At 55.9% G+C, this 18,267-nt stretch overlaps 6 protein-coding genes across 6 annotated transcripts; 4 read left to right on the top strand and 2 right to left on the bottom strand.

Annotated features, from left to right (window-relative positions):
• Positions 1–426: 426 nt before the first annotated feature.
• J7T54_008119 (cysteine--tRNA ligase-like protein) lies at positions 427–2,883 on the top strand (the record flags this gene model as incomplete). The annotated part of the gene is made up of 2 exons (XM_051502717.1): positions 427–1,809; positions 1,858–2,883. The coding sequence occupies 2 exons, from the start codon at positions 427–429 to the stop codon at positions 2,881–2,883; spliced, it is 2,409 nt and encodes an 802-aa protein (XP_051365881.1).
• Positions 2,884–4,720: 1,837 nt separating this feature from the next.
• J7T54_008118 (ubiquitin conjugating enzyme) lies at positions 4,721–5,302 on the top strand (the record flags this gene model as incomplete). Its single annotated transcript, XM_051502716.1, has 2 exons — positions 4,721–4,967; positions 5,049–5,302. The coding sequence occupies 2 exons, from the start codon at positions 4,721–4,723 to the stop codon at positions 5,300–5,302; spliced, it is 501 nt and encodes a 166-aa protein (XP_051365880.1).
• Positions 5,303–5,489: 187 nt separating this feature from the next.
• On the bottom strand, positions 5,490–8,222 carry J7T54_008117 (UBA domain-containing protein-like protein; the record flags this gene model as incomplete). Its single annotated transcript, XM_051502715.1, has 2 exons — positions 5,490–5,591; positions 5,637–8,222. The coding sequence occupies 2 exons, from the start codon at positions 8,220–8,222 to the stop codon at positions 5,490–5,492; spliced, it is 2,688 nt and encodes an 895-aa protein (XP_051365879.1).
• Positions 8,223–11,802: 3,580 nt separating this feature from the next.
• J7T54_008116 (glyoxal oxidase precursor) lies at positions 11,803–13,527 on the top strand (the record flags this gene model as incomplete). The annotated part of the gene is made up of 2 exons (XM_051502713.1): positions 11,803–11,965; positions 12,047–13,527. The coding sequence occupies 2 exons, from the start codon at positions 11,803–11,805 to the stop codon at positions 13,525–13,527; spliced, it is 1,644 nt and encodes a 547-aa protein (XP_051365878.1).
• Positions 13,528–14,298: 771 nt separating this feature from the next.
• J7T54_008115 (uncharacterized protein) lies at positions 14,299–16,737 on the top strand (the record flags this gene model as incomplete). Its single annotated transcript, XM_051502712.1, has 1 exon — positions 14,299–16,737. One exon carries the CDS (start codon positions 14,299–14,301, stop codon positions 16,735–16,737), a length of 2,439 nt encoding a protein of 812 aa, XP_051365877.1.
• A 227-nt stretch (positions 16,738–16,964) lies between these two features.
• J7T54_008114 (uncharacterized protein) lies at positions 16,965–17,880 on the bottom strand (the record flags this gene model as incomplete). Its single annotated transcript, XM_051502711.1, has 2 exons — positions 16,965–17,556; positions 17,609–17,880. 2 exons carry the CDS (start codon positions 17,878–17,880, stop codon positions 16,965–16,967), a joined length of 864 nt encoding a protein of 287 aa, XP_051365876.1.
• Between the last annotated feature and the right edge of the window lie 387 nt (positions 17,881–18,267).

Genomic DNA, 18,267 nt, shown 5'->3' with positions numbered 1-18,267 from the left:
CGTGATGTTGGTGTCGAGGCAGGCTTCATTCTAGGTACAAACGAGAAAAAGTCGACATGGGAGTCGGCTCCGAGTCCAGCATGCACAATGACCCACTGACAGCCTAATCGCGTTAGTGAGGGGCACCCGCCATAGCAGGCCTGTCCTCCGCCTGAGAAGGCACTTAGCTCAATGACCTGCCGCTGCTTCTTCCTCTGCTCAATAGCAGTGACTCAATCGGATTACATCGCAACCTCCACCTGCATGGCCCCTCCCTTTCGCATCTCTCCCTTGCTTTCTCCTTCTCTTCTTCGATCGTACAACTCTTCTCTTCGTCCTTTTTTCTCTGTCAAGTCTGTCTGCTCCGTGGCGCGTCCTCGAGCTTTTCCTCTCCCTCGAACAGCCGCTCCCTTCGCTTCCCGAGGCCACGCTACACTACCGTCTACAATGACCACGGAGTCCCTCAAGCTCGTCAACTCCCTCCAGCCTGGGAATCCCGTCCCCTTCGAACCGATTGAAAAGGGAAAAGTCTCCTGGTATGGTTGCGGACCGACCGTCTACGACAAGAGCCATCTGGGCCACGCGCGCAACTATGTGTCCACCGACATCATCAGGCGCATCCTGATGCACTACTTCACCTACGATGTCAACTTTGTCATGAACATTACAGACATTGACGACAAGATCATCATCAAGGCGAGACGACAACGGTTGCTCGAGCTGGAGAAGAAGAAGCAGTACTCCCAGGAGGAGCTTCAGAAGCTGGCTCTCGCTGCTTTCCAGGCGTACGCCAAGAGCAATCTGCCACTGCTCGTTAAGGAGGGCGAAGAGCTCACAGAGTCGAACTATAATGAGAGGCGAGATGGTGGCTATGGGAAGGTGCTGGCCGGCGCAGCTCTCTCCGGCGACGGGAAGCCGGGCGATGACGAGGCCAAGGTGAAGATGCACATTGGCAACATGGATGCTGCCTCGGTGGCCATGAAGAACAAGAAGATCTTCCCTGGCACAGACGAGATTCTGCTCCCCTATCTGGACTCGTTATACAAGGAGACAATTGATACAGCAGACCAGACTATGTTTACGGATCTTACACGCAGCATGGAGGATCTTTTCCACGAGGATATGGACGCGCTCAACGTACTGCGTCCGAGCGTCATCACACGTGTCACAGAATACGTTCCCCAGATTGTCGATTTTGTGGAGAAGATTGTGTCCAAAGGGTTTGCGTACGAGGTCGATGGCTCCGTGTACTTCGACATTGGCGCATTTGAGAAGGGTGGTAACACATATGCACGATTGCGCCCCGATGTCAGGAATGACGAGTCGCTGCAAGCTGAAGGCGAGGGCTCCCTCTCTAAGAATCTGGGTGTGAAAAAGGGCGCGGGGGACTTTGCGCTGTGGAAGAAGTCGAAAGCTGGCGAGCCATACTGGCCCAGTCCGTGGGGTGATGGTCGTCCTGGATGGCATATTGAGTGCTCCGTCATGGCCTCGGATGTCCTCGGCTCCAAGATGGACATTCACTCTGGCGGCATTGATCTGGCATTCCCGCACCACGACAATGAGCTGGCCCAGAGTGAGGCGTACTTCTGCGACCATAGCAAGGGTGAGCACACTTGGGTCAACTACTTTTTGCACATGGGCCACTTGTCCATCTCTGGCTCAAAAATGTCCAAGTCTCTCAAGAACTTTCAGACGATTCAGGACGCGCTGCAGACTTCGTACACAGCACGCAGCATGCGCATTGTCTTTTTAATGGGCAAATGGAATGATGGAGTGGAGATTTCACCCGACATGCGGTTGCAAGCCGACAATTGGGAGACCACAGTGAATGTGAGTTGGAGAAAGCCACAGTGCAGTGGTCGATGCTGACAATCCTAGAATTTCTTCGTCAACACCAAGTCTTGGTTGGCAGAGGCCGATGCCGAAGGGGGCATCAAGGCCCTGTCGCTGGATGGGGAGAAGCCCAAAGAGGGCCTTCTTGCTGAGCTAGAACAGGCCAAGGCTGACCTCCACGCGGCGCTCTTGAACTCATTCGATACCCCCAAGGCCATGCTGATCATTCTCAAGTTGGTCACCGCTACAAACATCTACATCAAGGACAACAAGGACGTGAACCTGGCAGAGGTAGAGGCTATTGCGCGATGGATCACCAAGATTGTTGGAATCTTTGGACTTGACGCGCGTGCTGAACCACCGTACAATGGAATTGGCTGGGCGTCCCAGCTATCAGCCGACATTGACCCCAAATCAGCGATCGCTCCCTACTCTGAGGCCTTGACCCGCATCAGGGCCGATGTCGAGGCCTTGTCCGTGACAGGCAGCGAGGGCATTGCCGGACTCCTTTCGAGCGATCCGCTTGCCGAGTTCGAGGCATTGGTTAACGCAGGGTCGCGTGATCTGGAGAAGCTGGCGCTGCCCTATCTCCGGTCCGCGTCCCGTATCCGTGACGAGCTTCGTCGTGTGGTGTCATCGCAAACAGCAGAGACCAAAAAGTCTCTCCTGGCACTCACGGACCGCATTCGCGACCAGGACCTCACGAACCTTGGCGTGTATCTCGACGATCGCCCGGACAACCAGCCGTCCCTCATCAAGTTCATACCTGCTGCCGAGCTCATCGCCGCTCGTGAGGACAAGGCTGCCCAAGCGGCCGAGAAGGCCAAGAAGAAGGAGGAGGCACGTCTTGCTTTGGAGAAGCAGCAGCAGGAAGCCCGCGAGAAGGCCAAGGTCCCTCCCGAGAAGTTGTTCAAGAACGATGAGAGGTATGGTGCCTGGGACGAGCAGGGCTTGCCGACCAAGATGAAGGACGGCAGCGACGTACCGAAGAGTCAGCAGAAGCAGTTGAAGAAGGCCTGGGACAAGCAAAAGCGAGCGCACGAGGACTTGAAGGCAAAGGGCGGTTTGTGAAGCGGCGCGGATGGAGTTTGGAGTCAAGATGGAGGAGGCACAGCATCAGACGGCCACATCGAGCTGGAGTAGGCATATTTTGGAATAAACTTGGCGAAGAGGCCGTTAATGAAAGACGCAGTGCAATCTACAGGTGCGATCATTGCTGGGAGTCTTTGCAATCCAAAAGCAGACACAAGGTGAAGAGGTGGATAGGGAATGCGTGTAGCCAAATCGTGCGTGGACCTTGCCTTTGACGCACATAGGTGGTTGGAAGGCCAGAGCCATAGCTTTGAATATGTCAATATGTTTGCTACTCTGTAAATATCTCCTTGTTGACTGGCGTCTACGTTGCTCCATGAGCAGTGCCGTTGTCCTAGACTCCTAAAATCTAATCGACCTTTGCCTGTCATGACCTCAGGGGGAGAAACCATAAAGCAGACTTGAGCGAAATAACGTGACCAAGCAAGATGAACAAAAAGAATTTCGGTTGTGCGCACTCACCAAGTCGAAGCAATTCTCTCCCAGCAGAGCACATATCATGCTATCACCATGTTCGACGTGAAGCTAGTCTGCTCTGTCTTGTAGGCTACATGTATCGTCCATGTAGCGTAGCGGCAGGGTGGGCTTCAATACTTGGTCGAATGAGAAAGCCAATACTTAATAGTATTTATTCTACTATTTTAGCTACAGATACTCATCAAATTTGGCAATCACTAATGTCTTTCGGTGCCAGTCGAACTCCTGTTGTTGTCCCCGGATTGACGCTCAGCAACCGGGACTGGACCCCACATTACGTCCGTCAGGGTCCCTCGACGACACCGGCGAACGCTGATCCTGCAGCCCCCACCACCACCTCAGTCGAGTCGTTCATTGCCAGTGCACCATCACCAAGGTAGATTTTACCAAGACCATTCCCAACTCGATGCGTCCTGGAGCCCTGCTGCTTTTAGCCCGATCAGACTGAATAAATGTTCAGCTACCGTAAGAGCATGCTACGTGACGGAGTCACGAATAGATGGACATGGCCGCAGAACCCCAAAGACCTGAGGCTTAGCAGGGCAGCCTCTAGGTCCTGTGTGGTTCTGACTATTGTAGTGAGACCTTCCTTTCTGCGTCTCGCCTGTGAAGTTGCCATGATCCGTCTGTGTGAAAAGGACCTGTCTCCACGTAACATATACGTCTATGAGAGATTCGCTGGTTTTCTTTTCGTCATTCACCACCAAACGCCAGGGGCCCACGGTTTTGAGATAATATGTACCGTTAAAGTTTATGCTACATATAAAGTAATAGCAAAAAGTTAGTCATCCAAAGCCTAGGCGTGGTGGCAGAGTGGTCTAATGCGCAAGACTAGAAATCTTGTTCCTTCGGGAGCGTCTGTTCGAATCAGGCCCACGTCGGTTTTTTGTTTCCGTTTTCTTTTGGAAGCATTCACCCTCACTTAGCAAAAATAATTGACCTAATCTTTTTGTTCGTGGCTGCTGTTCATGCATATCCGATAGTGTGAGTCTGTTTAAGCCTCCTCCCTACACTTTTCACCTCTTAGTTGTTCCTCTGAATAGTTCCGGGCCGCCTGAGGCTTTCCCTTTCTTGAAGAAAACATCACGACTAGGAATCTTCCCAAGTTCAAGCAAAGTAGTCCCGCCGACGCATACGTATATCCGTGACTGTGTTAGCCTTGGCAACAAGTTTTCGCCCTTTTTGGTGCGGCCAGTACTTGTATACATGTAGGTACCTGGTATTGACTCGTATGTACCAAGTCGGGCCATGGTGGGGTAAAATTGGGCAACCACCATCGCCGCCGCCATCATCCACTGTCCCTCAACAATCCCAATCACGACACCCATTTCACCGCAGCATGGCGCAATCAACCGCACAGCGCCGCCTCCTGCAGGAATACCGCGCGCTCACAAACAACCCACCAGAAGGCATCACCGCTGGTCCCGTCTCCGAAGACGACATCCTCCACTGGGAATGCCTGATTCAGGGTCCCGAAGACACGCCCTTTGAGGGCGGTGTCTTCCCCGCTGAGCTCAAGTTCCCCAAGGACTATCCGCTCGCGCCGCCTTCCATGAAGTTCCTGGTGGACCTATGGCATCCGAATGGTGTGTCCTCTCTCGCGCGCGCGCGCGCGTGCAGGCGACTTACGTGTGTACATACATAGATGGCTAACAGGAGAATCGCAGTGTACCCCAGTGGCCTCGTATGCATCTCCATCCTCCACCCGCCCGGCGACGACCCGAATCACTACGAGCTCGCCGCCGAGTGCTGGTCGCCAATCCAGTCCGTCGAGAAGATCCTCATCAGCGTCATGAGCATGCTCGCCGAGCCCAACGACGAGAGCCCCGCCAACGTAGAGGCGGCCAAGATGTGGCGCGACCACCGGGACGAGTACGAACGGAAAGTGCGCGACAGCGTGCTCAAGATGCTTGGGTTGTGATATAGACCGTATATAACCGAGGTTAGGCGTTACGGATTTACATACATGTGAGAAGCAAGCGTGTGATTATAAAATAGCTGTCGTTATCTAGGTGTGCCAGCCCTAAAGTGGAATTCCTCATCATGCTCTACGAATCGCTCTATGCCTGAGTAAATATCTTCATCATCGTTGATCATTGCCTTGTTCTTCAAAGTCCGTTCTCGGCTTTGAACTTGTCCCAGCTCTCGTTGAGGGTGCTGAAGACCAAACTTGCAATCAAGCGAATCTCGGTACTGGCGTCTTGGGGCAGCTTTCCTGGTTAGCTGTGTTCAACACGTCAAGAGGAGTTACACACCTTGTCTGGGTGGGTCTTGGCGATCGCCTTCATGTAGGCAATCTTGACCTTGTTCGCCATCACCAGCTCGTGCATACCCACCTTCTTCCAGCCGCTGCCCTCCCACAGCACATTGTCTAGGCTACCCAGCAGCGCGCGCAGGTTGTCCCTCTTGCCATCGCGCCAGCTAGAGATCTTGGCGTCGACGGCCTCGGACAAGGCAAACTTCTCGTCGTCCTCCTTGGCGGCCGCCTCGTTTGCCTCGCGCATCTTGATGACAGCTTCTGAGCTTTTCGCCGGCGCGAGACCCTCAACCGCTGATGGTTTAGGTCGTGGCTTGGCGACAGGTTTCGGCTTTGGCGCGATGGCTGCTTGACATCGCTGTCGGCCCTTGAGAGCGTTGGCGCCGCCTAGCCCAGCTTCGACGGTTACGCGCCACACTGCCAGGGCGTCGTTCCACCTTTCCATCTGCTCCAGCGCTTCCGCCTTGCGGCTCAGGGACTTCCCGTACAGGTCTCGCATATCCCGAGTCTCCGCCGCTCCAGACTCGGTCTGAACGCTGACTGTCTCCCCTTGACCAGCCCCAGGGCCAATCAGCATAATAGCTTGCTCGGCATCCTCAACCGCTTGCTTCGGTTCGCCGGTCTTGAGCGCAGTCAGCGCACGATTGGCCAACAGCAAGATGGCAAGCGGGTGTGACGATGGGACCGCGTTCAGCGCCGATGAGTAGGACGCATGAGCCGCCGCAAAGTCGCCTCTTTTGAAGTGTGCCGTGCCCTCTATCCTGGATCGTGTTGACTTCTGCAAAGCGTCCGGTGAGATGGGTGGTATTTGGCGTGTTGGCCTCGGCGGGGCAGGGGACGCCGGCTTTGGCGGTGTCCGCCTAGCCGCTGGCGGCGCAGACTGCTGTGCTGGCCTGTGAGGGATGGACTGCCTGGGTTGCTGTGCGTTCTCGCCAAACAGCAGGTCCGGCTCGGGACGGGTCTGCTTGGTAGCTGGCGCTGGCTGAGGTCGTGGCCTGCGACTGGGGCTGCGGTAGGTAGAGATATCATCGTCTGCTTCGAGGCGCTTCAATTTTGCCTTTGCGTCAAAGCTCGCGGGCGGTGCCAATTGCTGCTGCCACCTAGTTACAGGGCTGACACGAGTCGATGACGGCTGCCTAGGGTCCTGGCTCTGCCCGTTGGCGCTTGGTTGACGCTCGGAGGCCGGGCGGCTATGGCTCCTTGCTGGCTGAGGTCGACTCCCCGATTCCAAAGCCATGGCTTCGTCCGTCGCATTCGCAGAGGCTCTGCCCGCGTCTTGCCTCTGAGCTTGATGGGCATCCCTCATCCACTTGGGCTGGTTGGGATCGCTGCCACTACCATCCTGTTGAAAATCGGTCATTGCCTGCTGCACCTTCTTCTGGCTGGTCTTCCACAAGGATCCCGCTGTTTTGAAAAGAGTATTGCCCATGGCCGCGGCTGTCTTTGCGAAATCGGCGTCCCCTTCTCCAGCCGCCGCGGGTGACCTGCTGTTGGTTCTCCGCTCAGGTTGGCGAGGGTCGCCTGGGCCTGCCGAAGGGCTTCGCCCTTTGGCCTTGGCGTTGGATTTGCGGTGCGCGTCGTCGAGAAGCCAATTTGCAGCTGCTTGGACATCAAGCCCGGCGCCGCTCTCGGTCAGCCCACGACGCGCGTCGTCTGGGGCGAACCCATAATCGACGAGCTGAGCGACGGCCGAGTCGAACTCGTCCCCTTGAGGCTCAATTTGGCGTGGAGTCGGTCTTCTCTCCGGGCGCTGTCGCACTGGTGGTGCCAGGTCTTCATCCGATGAGCTGGGATCGCCGTCGATGGGCTTGCCGGGCTGAGGGCGAGGCTGCGACGCTGCCTGTTGCTTCCGAATCTCCTCCACCGGCCTTGCCAAATCGCCCAGGAAATCGTCACTGTCGTTCAATGACTGGGTCTGTGTGGGTGCGGGTGACCCTTGTTTCATGGCGCTCAGTTCGAACGGGTCATCGTCCTCCACAGCCATCGAGCCCCCGTTCGCGGGCTGCGATCCCCACGCACTAGGGTTGCTCAGGTCTAAGGGGGCCGCTTGTGCCGGCGTCGACCTTTGAGAATCGGGCGGCGGGAAGTGGCTGGCATTGTCCACCTTGGTGTCCTTGTTGAAAGCCGCAAAAAGGTCGTCGTCTTCGTTCGCTTTGCCGATCGATGAAGACGGTGGTGACCGCAACGCATAGCTCGGTGTCGCGCCCCTGGATCCAAGACTGTCCCAAAACTGTCCATTTCCAAACTGCGCCTCTTGTAGCTTCTTCTGTTCCTCCAGCTTCTTCCTCTTCTCGGCCTCGAGTTGCGCTTGTCGTTCGGCGAGTGACAGGTTCTGGTTTGACTTGGCAGGGCCAAACTTCATCAGGTTGCTGAAGCTGTCCTGGGCCGGTTTCGCGGGCGGCGGCTTCGTCGCGGTACCAAAGCTTCCCTGCGTCTGTGGTGTGCTGCGACCGGACCCTTGTGGTGATGGTGTCGGCTGTAGTGTCGAGAAGGAGGCGTAAGACATTGGATTCATGGGCGGCTTTTTGGAGGGGCCGCCGCCGTTGGACTGGGATGACCAGTCAAGCCCGGAAAGATCTTCCATCGCTAAATGAGTGTGAGAGCTGTTTCTGACTTGGCCCGTACCATGGCGTTGCTGAGGCTAAGTCGGGGGGCGTGGTAGTTCGGCGGTTCGGTCGCTGGTAGCTGACGATTGCCATGTCGTGGCGCTTTCGTCGGCAAGGGTGCGTGGGGTGTGGCTGTGGTGGCTTGACAAGCGGTCAGACACCTTGTGCAAGACTACAATAAGCACGTGATGCCTCGCGTACTCTGTTTCGAGGCTCTAGGCTAAATCGAGAAAGACTGATTCAAATTATAAGCACTGTATGTCCAAACCTTCATAATCAAGATTACCGAATTTCAGTTGCTCCTGAATGGTTCTCGCTGCGTTCACCGTCCACGGGTGATCTGGAACTATGCCTGGGTGACCTACCCTAGGGTGCGGTTCATTGTGTCACAAGCCCAAAGCTTTTCAAATTAATCCGTGCTCTTCATATAATTGGTTGGGAAAATCATTAAGAAAGTGAGTCTCATATTTTTATACTATTGTAAGGGTAGAATATGTGTCCCTTTGAAGTCAGTCGGTGGTAATCATCAAGGGGGCTTCAGTGGCAACTTAAAGTACCTTCGACACATGCCTCCTCGGCATTCGACAGCTTGCAATGTGATCACCGCTGCGAATTTCAATCCGATAAGTATACTACCTACCCTGTATGCAATCATTCACGAGTACGTAGGCTTTTGCACAATTGTCTGTCAATCGACCGGCGCAGTGGTGCCGAATCTGCCGACGAGCCGTCTACTCACCTTGCGGAAAGGATAGTCAGGCACCAGACTCGAGGGGAAAAAAGGATCCATTGCCGTCTCGGCCCGTCATTGCCATTGTGAGATGTAAGACTTCGCCACATAGAGGTGCGCTACCAAGTACAGCGCCCTGAAACCACCAGTCGTCTGAGGTTCTGGGCGCAAATCAGAGTTGTTGCCCGGCTCAGCATGCCGCGAAGGGAAGCTATGAACGATCGATCACCCGTGCTTTGGCAGCTCAGGGGGTGAACTTGCTGGAGTCTCTTGGGCGCTGTGACTGTTGCGCTACGTGATATTGTCGTTGATTGGGATACACGACAGCGGCTCGCTTCGGATGTGAGGTGCCGCCATTGCAAGTACGTATGAGTAGCGCGTCAACTCACTAAGCTGTGCCGGCTTGACCACACCTCATGGCCTTGTCGAAACGTTGTCGATGTCTTTCACCTCCGAAACGATAGTCAGCTTTCAGGCGATCCGCTGTTCATGCGCATGCGTTCAGTACAAGTACGCTGCCAGCGAGTCGGGTGGTGGGAGCGCTCCGGATGAGGACGACTGGGGTCTCGACGCCTAGTGGCTGGCAAACATCACTGCTCAAGAGGGTACGTACTACTGCCAGGCACCCGGATTCTTGGCGCAGGGGTAATTTCGGGTGGCTGAGGTACATGTACTTTCCCCTCTCGTGCCCATTGCCACGACCTTTTGCCTTTCGCCTTCTGGACGCAGCAAGCAAGAATGCGGCAAATGCGCAAGAATCGCGAGCCGGTACTTGTGTCCTCCGCGTTCCACGATGAGCTGTAGATCGGTATTGTGGACTAGCCCTATTGACATATAACCAGCCCACATTGGAAATTGGGGCGACGTCATGCCACGACGACGTCGACTCGTCGAGCCCAGGTCCAGGGATCGCCAGGGGGTCAGACCATTAGAGTCGCCAGACTTGCCAAGATGAAGGACATGAACATAACCATACCATTCGTCGCAGTAGGCGCCGCCGTCGGCTGTTCGGTATCAGCCCTCTGGGAATGTTGGCCCAGCTCATGGAGATACGGCGTTTGCGCGCAATGTATCGCTAGTGAATTCCAGTGGCGTTCTGCATGGCGGACCTGCGAGAATACCATTTCTCACGTGCGCTACGCTGGGTGTCTGTAATGCGATGAATGCTGGCAGCCCCTGCCGAGACCTGCGTCCTGCAGTGTCCACTCACATCTGCCTCAACAACCCTCAACCCTGCAACGCGGTGGAAGATCCCCCTTTCCGACCTCACGGACTGGACCCCATTTACTGGCTCCAGCTCCAAGCATCACAACCATTATGGGTACATTATCATACATACAGACGACTAATCATCATCTTGGCTCGAGCCAAGCCGGGGTCAAGCCACGCTAGACAAGGACGTGCCCATTCAGGCTCATCAATGGGGTCACAATACTCAGTGGAAATGATGGCAATGCTGAGGCAATAGGAGATCCTCATTGGAACTCGGGGCGTTTGACGTCCCAGTGCCAAGTGGTGTAGCTTGCTGCCGCCGCCCTCGGTGACACTCGACCCTGGAAGGTCTCAGAGCGTTGCTACCATTCCAAGTGATGTGCTTCCACGACACCCGCACATTTTGAAACCTCTCGTCCTGCCTCCTCTCGTCTTCTTACTCGAGGTGCCAAGCTTCATCAGTCGCTTTGTCCTTGCACACCTTGGCCCAGACTCCAACAACTCTCGCTCGCGACAGGTTTCCTTGGAGCATCGTCACTCTCTTAAACCAAACAACCAACTCGAACCACTCGCTTGACTCAACTATCGCTTTCCTTCGCTAGTATTCGGCGCCCTTGACTACCCATTCAGCATTCAAAGACAGCGCCTGTCGGCCACTCATCGTCGCATCTCCTCGTGTAGAACAACCACCCCATTGTATCGCCGCTCGACTCGCAACCTTTCAGAGAACAATAGCGGAGAACCTTTCCAGGAATTCGAATTGCGTCAGAGAACCCGACGGGCCGAGCAAGAATAGATCAGCACAATCCGTTCGTTCCAAGAGCACCGCGACCTCGCCCTGGAATTCCAGGTCTCAGCTCGCTATCAACAAGGCTGAGCTGCGCCATCAACAAGTAGGACGTCGAAATAAAGGCACGTCGTGTCTATAATCAGGGTCTTTCGACTTCGACTTATGGGGTTTTGCAACGTCGGTTGATCCTTTGCTTAATCTCTGCTTCGAATTGTTGAGCTGCAACAGTATTTACTCGGTAAGTCGGATTGCGCTTCCTACGTACTCTTATCCCTTCGTACCAACAGCCCGCTGTTGCATCTGGAACCATGGCAATGGTTTTGAAGAAAGGCACCAGTCTGGGCCGAGGTCCACTGCGAGACTTGGACCCCAGCCTTTGTGAACAATGATGATCGGCTTATGCACAGGCCGCTGCCTGTCGCAGAAGAGCCGTGATCTTGGCCACGAGGTTGGCGAGTCTCACGGAGGCTGGCATGAGCACGCATACATCATCTCGCTGCGTCACCTTCATCTCACCCTCCAGTCACCGCAGATGTTCCTTTTGATAAGAGACGCGGCTGAGCGGCTGGCTCGACTCGGTCTGATAAACCGTGCCATTGTCTATCTGAAACAGCGACAGAGTCGGCTCTTCATATTCAAAGATCACCACCAACAGCCTGCAGACCATTGCTCTCTTCGTCGTCAAAGCGAGCCCGCTGACAATCTTCTTATTGCAGACCGCCTGGTTGCGTCGCTCCGCTCTTTTCAGTGCTCACAACGGCAGTAGCTTTCAGCACTGACGCATTGGCATCACTTTCATATTTTTGCGCTTCGTTTTACCGCAACAATGCTCAGGAAGTCTTTGATCGCGGCCTCTGCCGGCCTCGTTGGTACTGCCCAGGCGTTCTGGCGCATGGAGTGTCCCGGCCGTGTAACTCTCGCTCGCCTTGATCCCATCGTCGACCCGGGCCAAATTTCCAGCCACTTGCACACCGTTCATGGCTCCAATGGTACGTTGCAGCCCTTTCCCTGATCGAACGATGGAGCTGGTCGTTGAAGCCGTCTCGGACAACTCGCTAACGCCTCCCTAGCCTTCGGTGAGGTGTCCGACACTGCCTCTCTTGTCGCGGGCGACTGCACATCATGCCGTGTCACACAAGACAAGTCGGCGTACTGGACCCCTACCATGTACTTCAAGGATGATGATACCGGCGAGTTCGAGATGGTCGAGCAAGTTGGTGGTATGCTGGCATACTATCTTCTAAACGGCAAGGATATCAAGGCCTTCCCCCAAGACTTTTCCATGATCGCTGGCGAGAACAAGCGTCGCACCTACACCGCCGGCGACCCCAACGAGGACCCTGCCAAGTCTGAATGGGCGGCGCTCGGCCAAACCACGCAGACGGACCTGGAGCAGCGTGCTCTGGGCTTCAACTGCCTGAACTACGACAAGGACCCCGAGGGCACCCTGTACCGCCACGTCATGCCCGACAAGGACTACATGAACGCCAACTGCAAAGATGGCCTCCGCCTTGAGCTCATGTTCCCCTCGTGCTGGGACGGCGAGAATGCGCAGAGTGACGACCACAAGTCCCACGTTGCCTACCCGGACCTTGTCATAACCGGGACCTGCCCAGACTCTCACCCCGTGAGCGTCCCGGGTCTCCTGTTCGAGACCATCTGGGCTACGCAGGCCTTTGAAGATCGGAACGGCATGTTTGTCATTTCCAACGGTGACCCCACTGGGTACGGCTACCACGGCGATTTCATCATGGGCTGGGATGTCGACTTCCTCCAGAATGCCGTCGACACGTGCACCAATCAGAGTGGCCGCATCGAGGACTGCCCTATCTTCGACGTCGTCTCCGAGACCGAGGCCAAGTCCTGCGAGGTCCCCAAGCTGCCCTCTGTCCTCCAGTCGGAGAAGGTCTTGGAGAGCTTGTCCGCTCTTCCCGGCAACGTTCCGATCACGTATGAAGATGGCAAGACCGACGACACGGAGCAGTCTCCCGCGCCGTCTCCGTCTTACAAGCCTGGCGAAATCCCTGCGGATCCCGCCTCGCCTCTGCCTGGTCAGGTCTTCAAGGAAACTGCGGTCAGCGTGGCCCCGGCCCCCTCTTCGGCCCCCTCTTCGGCCCCCTCTTCGGCCCCCTCTTCGGCCTCCTCTTCGACCAGCGACGACGACGCTGTTGTAATGGCCGCTGCCGAGCCCGAGCCCGAGCCCGAGCCCGTCACCACCACTACATCCTCCGAGGCCATCCCCACCACCACGTCTGCTCCCGAGACCGCCCCCGTGGAACCCGAGCCTGTCTACGACAGCACTCAATACATCACCTCTGGCAACATGGTCACCAAGATCCTGTGGGATGAGGAAATAGTTTGGGTCACCGAAATGGTCGACTCCACCACAACCGTGACCGTCGAGGGAGCGGCCCCCGAGGCCTCGGCTCCGCCTGCCGCTGAGGTCGACCCTGTTCCTGCAGCGCCAGCCGCTGAGCCGGTGCCCGCCGAGGCCCAGCGCAAGCGGCGCGCGGCTCATGTCCACGGACACGGCCACCACCACAAGTTTTAAGATGAGCGGTTACAATGGAGAGGCCGCAGCTCGCAGAGCGTGGCCCTGTTTGGGATGTGTTCTTGTTGAGGGATGTTTTAGATGTCATCTTTTGGGTACCTGGACTGGCTCCGGAAGCTCTTAAAGGGGGGAAGATACGTATATAAGGTCAACCATGTTCTTACTGTTCCATCTTTTTACCTCCTCAGTTTTCGCTATCGGGTACTCTTCAGTGATGGAAATACCTTTCGAGTCCTGTTGGACATGCAGAATGCTTCACTGTCAATGACTGATGACCTTCCAAGCGCATTCGGCTAGTGCTGTGAGTGAAATGTGCATGAAAGTAGGATGATCAGGCTCTCCAGAACAGCCTCATCTTCATCCACCGTTGCTATGGGACGATCCTTTTCCAGGTGCTTTGCAGCCTTTTCATTCGTCGCACGAACAGTCTACCAAGTACTAGGCCCTCTGACGGATCTTGGTGTATGGAATGCGTTGCTGGGGATGGTGGCATTCCAACGCAACATTGAAATGAGACCTCCCCACGATGCCTCACAACCCACCTCGCAGGCGTAACAAAAGCGCACTCTGCGCTCGTTCTTCTCATATCCTCTCTGAATCTTTCTTTTCCAGGTCAGTCAGTCACTCATTCGTTACGGTAAGTCCAGTCATTCGCTCTGCGATCATCATCGCGCTCACAATTTGTTCAATCCTCCTTTATATGTCCCTCGGGACGCTTTGTTATAATATCACAATCAGTAATAACAGCCAGAACGGCAGTGTGTTGTCATTATGCTCTCGCCCCGGGAACATGGTGATTCAGGTATCGGCCTCGGCTGGATCCTGGCCATCGCCCTCGTTGGCGGCATCCTATGCTTCGCGGCTCTGGGATATCTCCTCGTCTGGCAAATCCGCAAGTCCGGTGCTCCGGTGACCACTCAAGTGTACGCGGCCGACGTAGCCGCTCGACCAGATGGTCCAAGCAACTCCTCTACCGTCTTGTCCAAGAGACGATTCCTCCGGACCGAAAGCGAGCTCACCCTCCACGCGAACCAAGACCACACGGGAGACGGAGCCATCCCACTCCAAGAAGGCGTGAGAGAGAACGGAGGCCGAGTTGTGCCATGGAAGCCACCTGTTCTTCCACCGCTGGCAAAGCAGGGGTGGATGACAACGGGCGATGAGGAGCACGGGCCCAAGACACGCAGGAAGAGCTGGCGGGACAGCTGGACCAACATGATGGTCCTGGTCGGCGCCAAACCCACTATTCCCAACGTGGATTCCATGAACGACCTGGAAGTAGGCGCTGAGCAACCGGTGCTTGACGTCCCAAAGACGAGATCTACACCGCAAACGCTCCCGCAAAGTCAAACAGCCCCTGAGCTCGGCGAAGAGGAGAGGGGTAGACCACGGACAGTCAGCCATTATCGAGGACGTGCCATGGGGGGACCCTCCGTCAACGATGTCGATCTCAAAGTGATTCTGGCGTCGACAGAACAGAGGCTCAGAGATGGGTCTCAATCACCAGTCAAGACCCCCAAGTCGTCTCCTGGGAAGAATTCTACCAGAACTCCACGCAGTGGCGGCAAGTCAGCATCCACCAGGGGCAGCCCCAGCAAGCGCAGTGCGATCCATCAGACACCCACCAAGAGTCGAAACCCAAGTATCAGCACCGTTGGCAGTGCTGCGAACAGTCTCATCCGTCATGCCATCGAGGAGTTGCGGCAGCCAGGCGGTAGCACCAGTCCATCCAGGGCCCGTGTGAGCGAATGGGAAGACCAGCAGAAGAACACTGTCGCTGCTCGACCCGAGAGTCCCAGGAAGAGGAGCAACAGCATCGACAGCGACATTTCCAGTGCGCTGTCAACGCTGTACAGTGTCGGCGAGCCAGAGGAGGAAGTGACACTCCCCACGCCGAAGAAGGCCGTCACACCTCAGGAGAAGCAGCACGAATCCTTTGTACACCAGACTTGCCCTGGTGTGGTATCACTGCGACATGGCGTCGCCGGCCCACGGACAACGAGGGGGGCCAGCGGAGGTGGCAATGACACCGCAAGTGCCATCCCAGCACCACTGCGTACCATCAATGCCAATTCGAAAATCGCCAGACGAGGTTCGATCAAGATGCAGCCTCATTTGGTACTGAGTCCCCCCAAGGCGCGCAACCCTGATATTGCAGCCAAGATTGTCACGCAACGCGTCGCCAGTGAGAACAGCATAGCCAGCGAGTCGGTGTATACCGACGTGACGGTGGCCGATACGTCCTCCGAGGACGAGCAAACCACACCCAAGGCGAAGCAAGGCCACAGGGGGAGCAAGTCGTCCACATCGACGGTGGCAACCCCGACCAGGACAATGAAGAGCCTGGACCTGTCGTCCTCGCCACTGAACGAGAGGGAGGTCATGTCTATTCTGTATGAGAGCGCCCGCCCCAAACGAGGGCTCCCCTCCCCCCCGGCGAAGATCATGAGTGACGAGAACATGGTCCCCACGCCCTTGAGCCCGCGACCAAAGAAAAGGTATGCGCCCTCGAGACGGGTCTCCATTGCCAGCGTTTCCTCTTCGAACTATGACCATAATTTGGATGAAGAGAATCACCAGTTCACCGGTATCTCCGGACGCAGGGCTACGACGAGTGGCTTCAGTGCCAACCTGTCTGTAGGAAGCACAATCTCCGAGCTGCGGAGAATGAACAGCGTTGTCAGCAGCTACAGTGTCGCATCGATGGCTTCGTCCTGCGGGGGCATCGATAGATCGCCCACAATCACCAGTCTCCGGGGCGGCGGCTTTTCTCCTGATCGGCCCAACTCCAAAAATGCGTCGGACGGTAGGAGGAACTACCTCAGCATGGGAGGACAGAACAGCCCGAAGAGAAACAACAGCAGCCACCGCAGGGGCCAGAGCCACTCTGGCATTCCCATTCGGGCAGACAAGATCCAGGTAGACATGAGCGCCGCTGAGAAGGAGAACCGGGGGCCGCCGACGACGGGGCCGAGAGTCCGCTTTGACCTATCGGCTTCGACAAATGCGCTGCGTGACGGCCGAGATCGACGGAGCGGCCTTGCGCCTCCCCAGCTCGTAGCCTCCCGCGTGGAGGCCATCGCCACTGAGGAGAGGAGACGCGCGAACAGGTGGAGCGCCGACAGTCTTGGACTCTACGACCAGGATGGCTTCCTCAAGGGATCGCCTGATCGGGACGCAGTCGCCAAGGCAGGGCGATGGAGGATGTGACAATGTACGGAAGACAGTACTTGGCAGACGCATGTTTTTTTTCTGTGTTGATACTCGCTCATTGAGGTACACCATTTCTTTCCTCTCACTCTCTCTTCTTTCCTTCTAAACTGTACGGGAGGATCAGGTTTGGCGTTTTGGACAGTTGCGCTTCGTGGAAATATTCAGGAAGAAATACCTTTAATTAGTAACTCATGATATCATTCGGGATGTAGGATTTTGGACGTCTAGTCAGTCTTGGCCCTCTTTGCTCCTTCGTGTTGCTCCCCATTGACGCCATCCTTGGCGACCTCGTCGTGTCCACGCGTCCTGCCAGCCCCATCGCCCAATTCCTCGTCCTCCTCGAGGTCGGCTTGGTGGTCGCCGTCCTTGATCCAATTCCCGTCAGCGTCGAAGTATTCGTTCACATTGTCCGCTGTGATCCAGCCTCCGCTGCCAGGCATAGGCGGAGGCAGACCGCCATCGCTCTGGCCCCTCAGCACACCCTCAAATCCCTCCAGAGCCTCATGCGATCCCTCAAAGACGATCCTGTCACTGTAGTCTTCTTCCTCGTCCTCTCCTTCGTTGGGATCAGGATGTAGGTCCGAGCAAGCAGACATTGCCTCATATAATGCCTTTGTAGCCTCCGGGGTGGCGTCGCGTGGGATTATGGAGAGATCGATGCAGTTGTAGTCTTCATCCGAATCGCCTCCGTCCGAGAACTCGAGCTGCATCCATATCGCCGCCAGGCCGCCCTCATTCTTAACGGCGTGGATTGATATTGAGGGGTAGGGAATCGAAACACCAGCTTCGGCTTCTTTGCTGAAAATGGTGAAGCTCCTGCTATGGGTTAGCAACCGTAGAGCCTTGACTAACATGACAGCCAACATACTCAGAATGGACAAAGACGTCGACTTCACGCTCAATTATTTCTTCGGGTGCTTCTTCACCATTCGACTCGTGAGGAGGTCTTGACGGCGCGTCCACCGGGAACATGGCAAGGACACCAGCTTGCGACTTGGGGATGGTGGCTTTTGCGCCCGTAAGGTGGTGGTACAACACTGGCTTGCCGCCAGTGAACGAGGCGGGGGTTTGCGATTGAAACTCCTCCAGGGGAGTATAGTCAGCCACAGAGGGCGGTGATCGGATCGTCGTAGGCGGCATTGTAGCTCTGGTACCGTCGGATGAGCAAATGGTATGTTGCCGAAAGAAGTTAAAAATACCCTGAACTGAAGCTTCGAGCTTCGCGAGAAGGTGGTGGGGCTACGCTCGTTATCGGTTATCGGGACCTGCATGCATGGTTGACTCGAGGGTTCAACGGTGTCCCCCGCGTCATCGGCGGCTCAGCCTTTTGTCACATCAACATCGACACCGCAAATTCCGCGTCGCCTCCCCCCTCTGGATAGTAAGCTAGCAACAATGTACAACAATCGTAAGTGCCTGTAAATCACCTCTGAACCACTACTGACGCCCAAAGGCCCCCATCATCTCCTCGAGCAAGTTCCCTTGACAGTGTCCCCATTCGTGTCTCTCCCGACGGCAACGACACTC

Source organism: Emericellopsis cladophorae, assembly GCF_022114955.1.
Source record: "Emericellopsis cladophorae strain MUM 19.33 chromosome Unknown NODE_3_length_1261782_cov_116_963312, whole genome shotgun sequence".
Classification (NCBI taxonomy): domain Eukaryota; kingdom Fungi; phylum Ascomycota; class Sordariomycetes; order Hypocreales; family Bionectriaceae; genus Emericellopsis; species Emericellopsis cladophorae.
This window is presented reverse-complemented; position numbering and strand designations above follow the sequence as displayed.